This window comes from Camponotus vicinus, unplaced genomic scaffold (genome assembly GCF_025532165.1).
Source record: "Camponotus vicinus isolate PSW18456_S1 unplaced genomic scaffold, iyCamVici1.0 SCAF_6, whole genome shotgun sequence".
Lineage (NCBI taxonomy): Eukaryota > Metazoa > Arthropoda > Insecta > Hymenoptera > Formicidae > Camponotus > Camponotus vicinus.
This window is the reverse complement of record NW_028141978.1, coordinates 6,675,466-6,689,276: the sequence shown is the minus strand read 5'-3', so window position 1 is coordinate 6,689,276 and position 13,811 is coordinate 6,675,466. Positions and strand designations below refer to the sequence as shown.

The following is a 13,811-nucleotide window of genomic DNA, read 5'->3' as shown; positions in this document are numbered from 1 at the left end:
AACATATTGTCAAAGTGATTGAGATCGCGTATTTTTTTATAACACTTGCAGGTAATGGTGGATTAGAGAGACTAATCTCGAGCCACGTAGAGGTAAGTAAGATCGGTCGGCAGATAGCGGAAGAAGTACTGGATCTACAAAAACGCGGGGAAGATTCTTCCTCGGGTAGTAGTCCTGGTCCAGCTGTGACAGAGCCCGCTTTATTAAACACCGAGGTAAATATGTCTTAGACCGTCAATCCTGACTCAAGTTTTTTATTATCTGCTTTTCATTAAAGTCGCAAATCACGACGACGACATCGCCGGAGAGGGTACCCGACGTGTCCCGGACAGGTGGCATCAGCAACGACAATTGTAGCAGCAATCCCACGTCAACGTTCAACCACGTAGGGAACAATGTGCAGCTCAACAGCATCGCGAACGACCAAGGTCATAGCTATTACTGTCTCTAAGGAGTCGGTTCTTGGTGTGTAGTGCGATTGCCAAAATTATTCAAAGAAGAGAAGAGATTATAAAGAGAACAAAGTTTTCGCGGCTATATATATATATACAAATAGAAAAGAGGAATGTTTTTAGTTGTTTTGTTTATTGTGCATGGCAATATAGCGTCGATTTCTGTCGGTACACAGAACAATCATGTATATCAATTCGCGTATACAATATTAGTGATATCACGCACAACGTAACATTCACTTCCTTTCAGGAGCGTCACCAGACGAGGACATGATGGACATGATTGGTGGCACTGTGATTAATGAGTCGCCAAATCCAATCCCGTCTGATGGCAACGACGAGGCAGCAATGGCTGTCATTATGAGCCTGCTAGAAGCGGACGCGGGCCTAGGTGGTCCCGTGGATTTTTCCGGATTGCCTTGGCCGTTGCCATAGTGTTGTACACATATTTTAGAATGCGGATAACGAGACATTTTGATTAAAATGCTCGAAATAAGACTTGGTGCTGAAAAATGGTGCTTGTAAGTAATAAGGACTGCAAATTAAATTAAGCAAACTGTAGTTTCTAAACGGAATTATCGCGATCGATTTAATTGACGATCGTTTTTTCAATGAAGTAAAAATAATCGTGAACTCATACAACTATATATATAGTTATCCCTCGTCAATCTTTTTGAAAAAGGGGTGTTCAGCGAGGTAATTCGCGATAATCAACAACGAGAAATGGACAAATGCTGATGAAATCCTATATCAAAAAGTATACTGTGGTAATGATGCGGACAATATAGTGCGAATAATAATTACGTTTTAGTGACAAATTGACGTTATATGTGTAAATACATAGCACGTGTGTACGTATGCGTGTAATATAACGTTTAAGTGTACCTAATTAAATTGTAAGAATATCTGTTCGGAAGAATATCTGTTCTGAGGAGGCTTTTATCTAACCGAATGAAATGTCTGTGCGCAATTTTCAAAGCAGTTCTTCCTAAAAATTTCGAAAAAAATCGATATTTGCTGAAATATGTTGCAAGTGCTCGCGTTTAATTTGTGTGAACGTGTTATTGTAAAAATAAAAAAGTATGAACATTTATACTTTACTATATGCATTTGCATGCGCAAATAATAAATTGGAAAATTATAAAAGACATTTTTTGTAACGCGGAATAATGAACTCATCGCGCAAGCAATCGCATGTTATTTTTGGTACTCTTCATTTTGTACGTTATTTTAAAATGCCAAATGATGCCGAAAATATCGATATATGAATTGAACAAAGATCATACCATCAAATAAATCGTAAATAAGTTTAATTTTTCCAGTACTTTATAATTGAAAAAAGAAGATAAAAACAGCAATTAATTAGCTTCTTAAAGTTTGTGATTTTTTTAAAACTATATAATAGTTTCTTCTTAAGTAATATTGTTAGTCATTAATGAATGGATGACAAACAATCACAAAGTACAAACGATCTCGAAAATAAAACTTTTAAACTCGGTGGACGTATAGGATAAGAGATTTTTTTTATTCATTATGCAAACCGCTTTTCGGATTATCGAGCTAGAAACGCAATACACTATCTGTCATAAATTTTGATTTATAACATTTGTCTTATGAGAAGTACTAGAACTATACATATCTAATACCGCAATTTTATTTTGCCATGACGCACGATTTTCGAATCAACAATAATATTATAATATGTTTATAGAAAACGCAAATGGAACGTGCTAAAGTAATATAAGAATTCTAATGTAAATAATATGATATTCTGCTGTAATTTATTGTCCAACATTAAAAAAAAGTGATAAATATTTACATCTTGATACGTTGACTATTCAGTATGAATAAATCTTGTGTGTAAATTCTCTCTCTCTTTTTGTTTCACTAATTTGAATTGTAAAAGTTTCTTTCTTGTATAAAAAAGTTTCAACTATTTAAGAATATAGTTATATACACATATCTATATATATTTTATCTAACTTCTATATATATCAGGTGAATGGTTACAAAAGTATATTTCTTATATACAGCACAATAAAGAAAAAATTATTTGTGATTATTTACAGTAATATACATTAATAAGAAAAATTATCGAACAATATATTGTATACTTCAATATGCGAATTTATCTTTTATAATTCTCAAGTTCAAATGTTAACGACATTAACATCTGCGAAATATAAAATCACTTTGTTAAATATTTAATAGAAAATAATTTCTGTAATTGCAAATGTCAAGATATTAATAACTGTTTATAAATATTTGTATTCCTTGGAATCACTAATCAGATGAAGCTGAAATAAACAGTCGAAGTACACAACTTAATCTCTAATGATGATGGTGCATTTAGTTTCAAAGCTTCAAATGTCCAAATCTCGGATTTGCAGAATACATCATTATATTGTGTATGTTAAAGTAATTTGTATCTATTAATAAAAATGTTTTTATGTTTCATATTATACAGTATGTATCACTCTATACATAATTATTTCGTCTTATTTTTAAACTTATTATTAATCTATCAAGAAATGCAAAATGTCAATTATTTAAAAAAAAATTATATTGCTATAAATTTTTATTTTTCTCGCAATTTGGACATAATCCATGAAGAGGAAACCAATTCCATGTATGTTATGCATAGGATCAGCCTGCATACGAATATTGGTTTTTCTATAGTATCAATTAGTATATAGTCAACTCAGACTTTTTCAACTTTTATTTTAATGGGAGACTTTAATTCTAAATCTGAATCAAATTTCTCAGTTTTTATTTTGATAGGAGTTTTTATTTCTGAATCTGGAGATGTAGATGTTTTTTTCTTCTTCTTGCACCTTTCTAAATAATCAGATGCAGTTTCATTCTCTGTATCAGTCTCACGAGATTTTTTACGTTTCTTTCGATGTTTAGTCTTTTCTCTATCGAAAGTAGCATCTTCTGATATTCCACTAGTTAAATTTTCAATCTTAATAACTCTATCTAGATTGTGATTTTCAATAGCACTGTTTGTATTATGGATATTATCTTCACATTTAATATTTTTATGAATACTGCTATCTGTATTATTATAATTTGATTTGATTTCGTTCTTATTCTCAGAAATAGATTCTGGATCAATTTCGCGAGAATTCTTATGTTTCTTTCGAAATTTCTTTTTTTCTTTATCAGAAAAAGCATCATCTGATATTCCATTCCAACTATCAATCTTAATAGCGTTATTATTAAGATACTCCAGATTGTGGCTTTCAATAGCACCGTTTGTATTATGGACATTATCTTCACATTTAATATTTATGTGAATATTACTGTTCAATGTGGTTTCATTTTTATCTTCAGAGGTAGATTCTAGATCACTTGCGTGAGATTTTTTATGCTTTTTTTTGTATTTCCTTTTCTCTTTTTCAGAAATAGTATCGTTTTCTAAAGTTTGATTGATTGAGGTATCAATCTTGACAGTACTATTTAGATTTTGACTTTCGATAATACTATCTGTATTGCTGTTAATTTCATATTTGATATGTCTGTAAGTATCGTTTTCTGTATTATTACTCGATTCAGCTTTTGTTTGATCTGTAAAGAAAAATTCCGAAGCAATCTCGTGGGACTTTTTACGTTTCTTTCTGTGTTTCTTCTTTTCTTTGTCAGAAACAGTGTCATCTTCTTTATTAATTGAATTCTCAATTATGACAGTGCTATTCTCATTAAGCCCTTCAATAGTACTGTCTGTATTATCTTCATATTTTATATTTTTATAAGTATCAATGTCACAGGACTTTTTATGATTCTTTCGATGTTTCTTTTTCTCTTTCTCGGAAATAGTATCGTTTTTCGATATTTCATTATTTGTCTTCTCAATCTTAATAATACTATTTAGATTGTGGCTTTCAGTATCATTTACCATATCAATAATATTTTCCATATTATGGATAATTATACTATCTGATAATCTGCAGCCTTGCAAATAATCAGAATTTAAAGTGGCACGAATAAAAGGAGGCTTACACTTGTTGTCTACTTGATTTATGCAGCATCTTATTTCTTGATCAACCTCTACTGAATCTCCTATCCATTCTTCCTCATTATCCGGCTTTGGAATAGATATAGTGTATATTTTATGCACTAACACTACAATATGATCCAAGCCTTTCTTGTTCACTATACCTGTAGATCAAAAATAATTCTAAATTTCTTTATAATTGACTTTTAAGTATGTGATAATTAACAAAAGTATAATTTACCTTTTACGAAAGATCCAACTTTTGGACGAAACAAATAAAAGTCTGCTTCTATATCAATATGGATAAAGGGAGAATCATAAAGTAGCTCCCCAAAATTACTAAGCACTTTAGGATTTTTAAAAGCTAGTACAAATCCATTCAACCTAAAAAATACAGAATTGCTTAATTAAATTTTATTGTCAATTTTTCAATATTATTTGTCAGACTGATTTTAGAATATATTCTTAAAAAAAAAAAGAGAACATTTTATATAATTTTATAACAGATTTAAATATGTGATCGTCTGTGATGCTATTCAAGCATACAAGAACTAAATTAATAAAATAATAACAAAGTTACAACAAGAATAATTGTAATAATATAATCTCAAATCTTCTTTTTATTTTTCAAACATATCTTTTAAACATTGAATGGGATTTAATTAATGTTTATGAATGAATGATAAAATATATTTCACATATAAAAGATAGGAAATATATATTGTTCTCTTTTATGAAACATATAAAATATAAACATGTGTGTAATGTGTGTTACATACTCTTTGTCGTAATTGTTCAATGACGATTTTAATATTTGATTCAGACCTCGCTGAATGTTAATCAAATGATAGGGATATAATGCAAGATGCTTGGTGGTTCTCTCAAAGTGCACGTGAGCATCTTCTTCTTCCAAGAGCCCGCTGAGCTCCAGGAGGGTCCATGTTATCTTTTTATTTGTGCGATCCATTTTATTTCAAAATCCTAACATTGCACGATATAGCGTAAAAATTAAGTTATAATTGCATGGATAGAATTGATAACGAACTCGGTAACCTACAATCGTACACATAACCAACTACGCCGTATTAGTACATATTAAGGCTGCTTTACATGAAATTATCTAAATCTAAAAAATAATGTAAACATTTGGAAGATTTAAAATCCAATAAAGATATATCGTTACATTATTTAGCAGAACATATGTATACTATTTATTTCATTATCGAAATTTTTATATACTAATGTATTTAGATATTTCATATATATCAGCCTTTATTATGCTTTAACATTGTAGTCTATCTATATATTTTATGTCTATGGAAATCTCATGGACGCTGGGGATGCTTTGAAGTGTTTAATCGACCAATCAGAACAAAAGCAATAAAGATTTCTTTTACCTGATTGGTCAATCAATGGCCGCATTCAGCAGACTCAATAGTTGGGCAACATTACTAGATTTTCCGATGTAATTCGACGCTGATTGGTCGGACCTGCAAGTAGAAACCAATCATGTTCGATTGCTTAGCGGTTGAGTCCGCTGAATGCGGCCAATCGCTTCAAAACATCCAGCATCTTCCTGACCTCAGCCATGGATATCACTAGTTTTGTGGGATTTTTACAATATAAAGTTTTCTACAATGATTTTCTCTCGAGAGTTTGACATTTCTCATATTCGATTATTTCATCTTTGAAAAATATTTTTCACAACAAGCACGAAACAAACAATAAGTAAAATTGCATATAAGTTGTTGAATTTTTTATTTTATGCCGATTGTTATACGTCATGTCACACAAGTAAGTAGATGCTGTGTTGATTTAATATCAAGTCACAATTAAATCGGCAATATGAATTCGAAGAAGACCATAACCTTCGGCAAGATAAGCGGAAACTTAAAAAAACCGGCAACCGAGGCATCTGTCGAAGTCTCCAGCTCCGGATTCGGCACGTTTGGCAAGAAACGTGAGGAGAACAATGTGAAAAAGATAGAAGAGATCAAGCCAGAGGATGAGGAGGAGACTCAAAATATGCAGAAGTTGATGGGCATCACGGGCTTCGGTAAGAAAGCCAAGTCGTTCGACGTCCAGGAAATGCTGGAGAACATCACCAAGACCATCAGCAGCAATAAACCAGCGACACTCGCGGCGGATAAGTCTCCCGACAAAAGTACCGAAGAATCCAAGAAGAATGACAACGAAGAGAGCGACGATGACGATGACGATGATGATGATGATGATGATGATTTCATCGGCCCACCGTTACCGTTTTCGTTGTCCGTTGGTTCAGATGCGACGAAGGAAAAGAAGGAAAAAGAAAAGAGGAAGGACGAGAGCGACGATGATGACGAATCGTCCGATGCCGAGGAAGAAGTAACACTAAGAGACAAGATTCCTTGTACTCACGAGGTTTCAATGAATCATGGCACCAAAGCGGTCATCGCTATCGCTGCAGATCCATCCGGAGCTCGATTAGCATCTGGATCTGTTGATTACGATGTCTGCTTCTGGGATTTCGCTGGTATGGATACATCCATGAAGAGTTTCAGGACCTTGCAGCCTTGTGAGAATCACCCCATCAAATGTTTACAATATTCCACAACTGGAGATGTAATATTAGTGATATCAGGATCAGCACAGGCGAAAGTTTTGGACCGGGATGGCTTTGAAAAGTGTGAGACTGTGAAGGGGGATCAGTATATTACAGACATGGCACGTACAAAGGGTCACACTGCTAGTCTGAACAGTGGCTGTTGGCATCCGTTTACTAAAGAGGAGTATCTGACCTGTTCGCAAGACAGTACTTGTAGAATATGGATTCTATATAGGCCACGTGGGCATAAAAGTCTGATAAAATGCAGAGCACAGAATGGTGTAAAAACAATACCCACCACCTGTGCTTACAGTCGAGAGGGTGCAGCTATCGCGTGCGGATGCGTAGACGGTTCGATTCAGATGTGGGATCGCAGAAAGAATTTTGTGAATCCATCTCTCATGTTGAGAGGCGCCCATGCACAAGGTAATGAGATATCGAGCTTGAGTTTTTCGTATCTTGGACAGATGCTAGCAAGTAGAAGTTGCGACGATACTTTGAAATTGTGGGATTTACGAGCATTTAAATCACCAGTCTTTGAAGTAAAGGGACTATTTTCACGTTATGACACAACAGATTGCATGTTTAGTCCAGATGATTCGATGATTGTTACTGGAGAATCTCTGAATAAGGGAAAAACAACTGGCAGGCTGCTGTTCTATGACAGTAAAACGTTTGATCTGGTCAGAGAAATCCCTGTAACAAACTCACATGTAATCAAGACTTTGTGGCATCCAAAATTGAATCAGGTGTTTGTTGGTTGTGGTAATGGTATTGTCAAGGTGTATTATGATTCCAAGAAAAGCATGAGGGGTGCCAAACTGTGTGTTGTCAAGACGCACATGAAGCAGAAACACATTGAGATAATGTCCACTCAGCAGATCATAACACCTCATGCGCTTCCTCTGTTCCGTCAGGATAGACCAAAGTCAGTTCGCAAGCAGATGGAGAAAGATAGGCTGGATCCAGTCAAATCGAGGCGTCCTGATCTACCAATTACATCCGGACAAGGTGGCAGAGTAGCATCTTCCGGAGGAACGCTCAGCTCTTATGTTATACGTAATCTCGGGTTGAGTAAACGAATAGAGGATGATCAAGATCCCAGAGAGGCCATTCTGAAGTACGCAAAAATAGCTGAGGAGGAACCTTATTGGATCGCACCCGCATATAAGAAAACGCAACCAAAAACGATTTTCCAGTCTGATGATCAAGATAGTGGACCGAGTAACAAAAAACAAAAAACATAAATTTGTATTTATCATGTACATTGTACAACTTGTAATTATAAATATGCAACAATTTAATTATGTACAGCAATACCTATGAATGGATTAATTAAATGAATATTAATTTTGTTATAAAAGTTATGTGTTTTGCGCATCTATTTTATTTAATCTATTATATTATATCTTAGATATCCTTTAACATATTTAGTAATTTTTTTATAAATTGCACGTGTTCTTTATTTATATTTTATATTAGAATTTTTTGACATATGTATCACTGCACTTATTGTGCTACGCATGTGCAAAAAACTTTAGGAGGGGTGGGGGGATATTGATTTTATTTTCAGAAAGGGTATCTACTTTCTATAATCTTGTATATCTATGGCAGAGAGAATCTTGTTTTGGTCATTTGGTACCTGAGGGCGCTGAGATCTTGGATTCCAAAATGGCTGTCCATTAGCAGTCCACAAGTATATAAACAAAGATATGAATATATTTTCCCTTTATTTTTCTACTTTATACGACTTACTAAGTACTTTATTTTTCGTGAACTGAATTCGCAAACGAGGTTTTAATAAAATTTTAACTGTATAGTATATCCTTTTATGCAGAGCAAACACATTGGCAGAATTTGAACGAGAATGTCTTCGCCACCTCAACTGAATCCAAATTCGGAATTAGTATCTGACCACACACCATCACAATGGTGGAAATATTTGGAATCCCCTAATAGTGGAAGCAATACTTCAACAAGATCAAGACCAAAAAACATAAGTGCAGGTGTGAATTTACAAAATAATTTTACAATATGAATATTATAATATATTAATAGCACATATATTTTACAGTAATGGCTAGAGCTAATGTTTTGGAAACATCAACATCTGAATCAGAAAAGGAACATAGTTTAAAAAAGAAAAAAATTCAACTGAAAGTACCAAGAAGAAAGAGCAATAGCAATGCTTTTTTGGATGTTTTCAATAATACTAAAGTATCTGTTCCATTAAAATTACGTATGAAACAAAGAAAATATTCCAATTTGCGTAACAATTCAGATAGAGAAGTCTCGGAAAGGAAGTTAGAGGAAGTTAACGAATATGATTCAAGCTCAAGTCTAAGTCCAAGTATTTTGAAATTAAAGTCAAGTATTTTTAAGAGAAAAAGTGGAGAAGAAACAAAAAATCAAAATCCCTTCCAGGATATAGTAACAGAAAATGATTGTTCAGATGCCAGGAGAAAATCAATTACATTTGAAAAAAAATCCAATCAGTCAATATATCAAAATATTAATACAAATAAGGATCATATTGATCAAAATATTAATACAAGTAAAGATCATATTGATCAAATAAAAACAATACAAATGTCAGAAACATTACCATTGGAGAATAATGAAGCTGGTCCTTCAAATTCATCAATTTCAACAGCAATGCTTGAAAATAATGTTATACCTGATATTAATAAGACTTTTGAAACTAGTAATGATAGTAATATTAAAGTTAGTAATCGTAAACGTTTCAAATTTAAATCTCATCTTATGGAACAAAATAGTACGGATACAAATCCTTTTAAAAGTGCTCTAGCGGAAAATAGAGATACATCTTTGCTGGAACATAATCAGAACAAGGAGATTGATGTTCATGATGCAAAATCTCTAAGAACAAAATCATTAAGTCCTTCAAAAAAGAGTGCTAATAGACTTAAGAAAAAAACTGATGTTACACATGAAAATGTGCTCACAAGTTCACCTATTCGTAGAAGTCCAAGAAAAACGGCTAACAAACATTCGTTAAATATCTCGGCACAATTCCAAGATAACAATGAACAAAATACAAGTAATTCATCTTTGGACAATGATGAATTTCTCACTAAAAGACCTGCATATTTGAAGTTAAAATCAAAAATTTCACCTTTACGTAAAAAGAGTGTGACTAATCCATTTAAGGAGATACTTATGGAGGATGGCAGTATTAATGCAAGAAAAAGTGATATTGCTATGTCAGCTGAAGATAATCACGTTTCTGTTGAGCAAGATAAAATTACAACAGAAAATAGCCAAGGACATGAACAGGTAGTAATGGAAAGATATTCACAATCAACGAGACATATAAATGAAGATTCTGAAACATCTCTTAAAATATCATCATCAAATAATGTGCGAAATGTATCTGAAAAACTTAATGTACAACCAAAAAAGAAAAATAAACTCTCAGAAAGTAATGTGAATGTATCAAAATCTACTTCACAGAGGAGCATAATAAGTGAAGACAAATCTAAAGTATCACCAAACAAGAAACAAATTTCGTTTAGCCGCAGCTCTATAAGAAACAAATCTGAAATTTCAAAAGAACATGCAAATGTGATGTCTACTGATAGAAGGAATATTAATGAGATGGAAACACGTAAAGCTAGAAGTGATAAATTGCTAGAGCAAGATAAATTTTTTACAGCACAAGGTGCATCTACATCACACGTTCGGAACTTGCTAACGTCGCAAGTTGTCAATGCTGAGGCTTTTGAGAAGATTAAAGCGGAGGTAGACAAATTAAAAACTCGCGAGATGGCCACGATGAGGATAGCTGATGAGAAGAAAGAATCTGCATCAAAAGCGACAAATGTGACAAAACTCCTTAGTGATATACGTAAGCAACCTACAAAGAAAAACAATCCTCCAAAGTTTGTTGATAAGGCATACCTGGTAAATGGAAAGGTGTACAAACCGCCAAGACTTCCTCGACCCAAACACTGGGCTACAGATCATTTTTATAAGTTCTTGTGGAAACGTATGGAGCCGAAATATCAATTGTCGACTAGAGTGCGATCCGAGAAATTCGTGTTGCTGCTGGCTAAGATAGTATCCATCATCGAACGTCGTAAAAAGTATGAGAATTACAAACTGGAATTAGAAGCCCTGATGAAAGAAATGGCTCGTTTAAATATCATCGATACTCGTAATGATTTTTATCATTTCTGTCAGGATTTTATGCCATACGCGTTTCGCATTAAAGTTATTCCTATGTTAATGCCTGGCAATAAACAAAATATTCCTTTTGAGCCAGAAAAATTGCACACTCCCTTGCTTAAAGAAACCTAACGATTTGAATCGCAATATGATAAATACGAAAATATGATAAGATAGAATGTTATGTAAAATATTTTTTGTTTAAGCTCTTATTGTTCTATATGTTATATATAAATTTGCATCAAGATTGTTATACATAATCAGTCCAAATAAGTTGTATATAATCAGTCCATATAAGTTAACATATATATAGCTAAATAATAATATATTAGATAATAATAGATTAATAATATATTTGATAAATAATAATATTTTTGATAAATTTAAGATAAGATCTAGAATATATAAAAAGAAATATTCCTTTTCAAATTTGTTATTCGAAAGAACGGATAATCGATTTTCGTTTTACGATTTTATGTTTTTGTATATTCTAAGATTAGAAAAATTTGTATAAAAGATATTAAAAAATAGTAAAAGTTTTTTGCATATAAACTATATCATTAAATAAACGTGAAATATAATATTGTTATTTTTATATTTTTCAATCAAAAAATATACAAGCAACAATAAAAGGTGGCGCGTTTAAATTACAATTATAATTCATTCAAATTATAATTATTGATTACAATGTTTATATAATATTGCAGAATATTATATAAATACATAATCCTCTTTTATTTGAATTTGTATCTCACGTTTCATTTTGATTGTGTGTATATGTTTTATGCGTTAAGTATTAATAAGTATCATATGTGCCAATGAACGGCCGGAAATTATTTGTACATCGCGCGAGTAGCCAATATTTGCGCTCTCGCTCTCTGTCTCTGTCGGCGCCCCATTTGGCATACGTCCTTCGGACACGTGTGACGTACAGAACGCACTATTCCCACGCCTTCGAGAGATACTCGTATTTCCATTTTAGCCACTTTAAGCGATCCGATATGTATATATCGCGTGTTTATTTACTTATTCCGGTTAACGCGCGTATGTCACGGCTGCGTTATATATAGATCATCTATTGTGATCTTTGCGGGGATATAAATATCATCCTAATCGTTGGCTACGATAATCTATTCGCGCGTGAGCAAACAATTCTTGTTTTTCTTCGGCGTTCACAACAAAAATTATTCATACGTCATTTTAACGTGCGTATAAACGGGATAGCGTTAGACGTTGAAACATCAAAATGTTATTAAGAAAAAATTTTTTTTTAGTTTGGAATAATTTATTAGGATATTTAAAAGCATTTGAAATTGTTCAAATTATTACATGAAATAGCGATTGTGATATAGATATGAATCAACGTGTTATGAAAATAAACAGTTTTGGCATCCAATACGTTTAAGATTTGCCAACTTTATCTGATTTCAGTAACATATTTCCTTTGATATATTTAAAAGTACAGATAATCGATTTCTGTTCTAAATAAATTTGATTAAAAGAGCTTTCTCTTTATTTAGAAATTATATTTTAAATTTACAGGAAAAAGCAAGTTTATCATACAAAATTAAACTTAGAATTTAAAATTTGTATTGTATCGAGTACAATCTGTGCGAATATATAACAGCTGCGTTTCGCTTGTGTTACAAGTATTCCAATTATGTGTGTGATAAAGTCGCGTCAATAAAATGATATCGTGGCGCTTCGCCGACTTTGCAAATATTTGCGACAAGTGGAAATTCGCGTTGACGTAACAGGGCTCACGCAATTTGTGACGCGCAAGAATCGTGCGACTAGAGATCCAAATTTGTGCAATGTGTGACTGTCAGTTAACGCCCGGGATTACCGTGACCTCCTGACCTCGGGAATACGCAGGATTTCCTGCATTACGCGATGATGCAACGTGGATGATTTCGACAGTATCGATAAAATAACGTCTCGTCCCCGATAGTAAATTTAAAATCTTCATTAATCAAATCAATGTCTTTTTCTCGAAGAGATAGCATTTTATATACATTTATATACATTTTAGATAGCACACATATATTGCACACATATATTGTTTGTATAAAATTATATTTTTCTATTAATGAATCCTGCTAAAAGAGATAATATCTACGAAGAGATTAATCCTCTCTATTGATTTTTTTATCTAATATACAACTTATCTCTCTAAAAATCAAACAAATCTCGTTCTCGACAATAAACTGAGGATCTCCACTAATGAAATAAATGTTTTTTGGAAGGGAGGAGTTCCATTATTTGTTTAAAATTATATTTTTCTATTACTGAATCCTATTAAAAGAGATACATATTTGAAAAGCGAAAAGATTAATCTTATTCATTTTTTTCATCTAATATACAACTTTTCTTTTTTCAAAAAGAAATTTCGCTCCCGATAATAAATTTAAGATTGGAAGGAGTAGCAGTTCCATCCCACCCAACATAAAAATTGCAGCAACATTGCTGCAATATTCTGTGTTTGCTGGGATTATTTACTTAAAAAATTATATTTTTTTATTACTATATCCTATTAAAAGAGAGATCATTTCTGCGAAAAGATTAATCATATTCATTTTTTCTAATA

General features: G+C 32.6%; 3 protein-coding genes across 3 annotated transcripts; 2 read left to right on the top strand and 1 right to left on the bottom strand.

Moving 5' to 3' along the window:
• The first annotated feature begins 75 nt into the window (after positions 1-75).
• On the top strand, positions 76-2,914 carry LOC145973133 (basic helix-loop-helix ARNT-like protein 1). The gene is made up of 3 exons (XM_083102337.1): positions 76-215; positions 278-465; positions 703-2,914. The coding sequence occupies exons 2-3, from the start codon at positions 396-398 to the stop codon at positions 885-887; spliced, it is 255 nt and encodes an 84-aa protein (XP_082958463.1). The 5' UTR covers positions 76-215; positions 278-395; the 3' UTR covers positions 888-2,914.
• Positions 2,491-5,549, bottom strand: Polr1f (RNA polymerase I subunit F). The gene is made up of 3 exons (XM_083102334.1): positions 5,229-5,549; positions 4,691-4,833; positions 2,491-4,613 (listed from the first exon to the last, which is right to left on the bottom strand). The coding sequence occupies exons 1-3, from the start codon at positions 5,414-5,416 to the stop codon at positions 3,154-3,156; spliced, it is 1,791 nt and encodes a 596-aa protein (XP_082958460.1). The 5' UTR covers positions 5,417-5,549; the 3' UTR covers positions 2,491-3,153.
• Positions 5,550-6,104: 555 nt separating this feature from the next.
• LOC145973190 (uncharacterized) lies at positions 6,105-12,622 on the top strand. Its single transcript, XM_083102426.1, has 4 exons — positions 6,105-6,243; positions 6,307-8,280; positions 8,898-9,042; positions 9,111-12,622. The coding sequence occupies exons 1-4, from the start codon at positions 6,214-6,216 to the stop codon at positions 11,354-11,356; spliced, it is 4,395 nt and encodes a 1,464-aa protein (XP_082958552.1). The 5' UTR covers positions 6,105-6,213; the 3' UTR covers positions 11,357-12,622.
• The last annotated feature ends 1,189 nt before the right edge of the window (positions 12,623-13,811 follow it).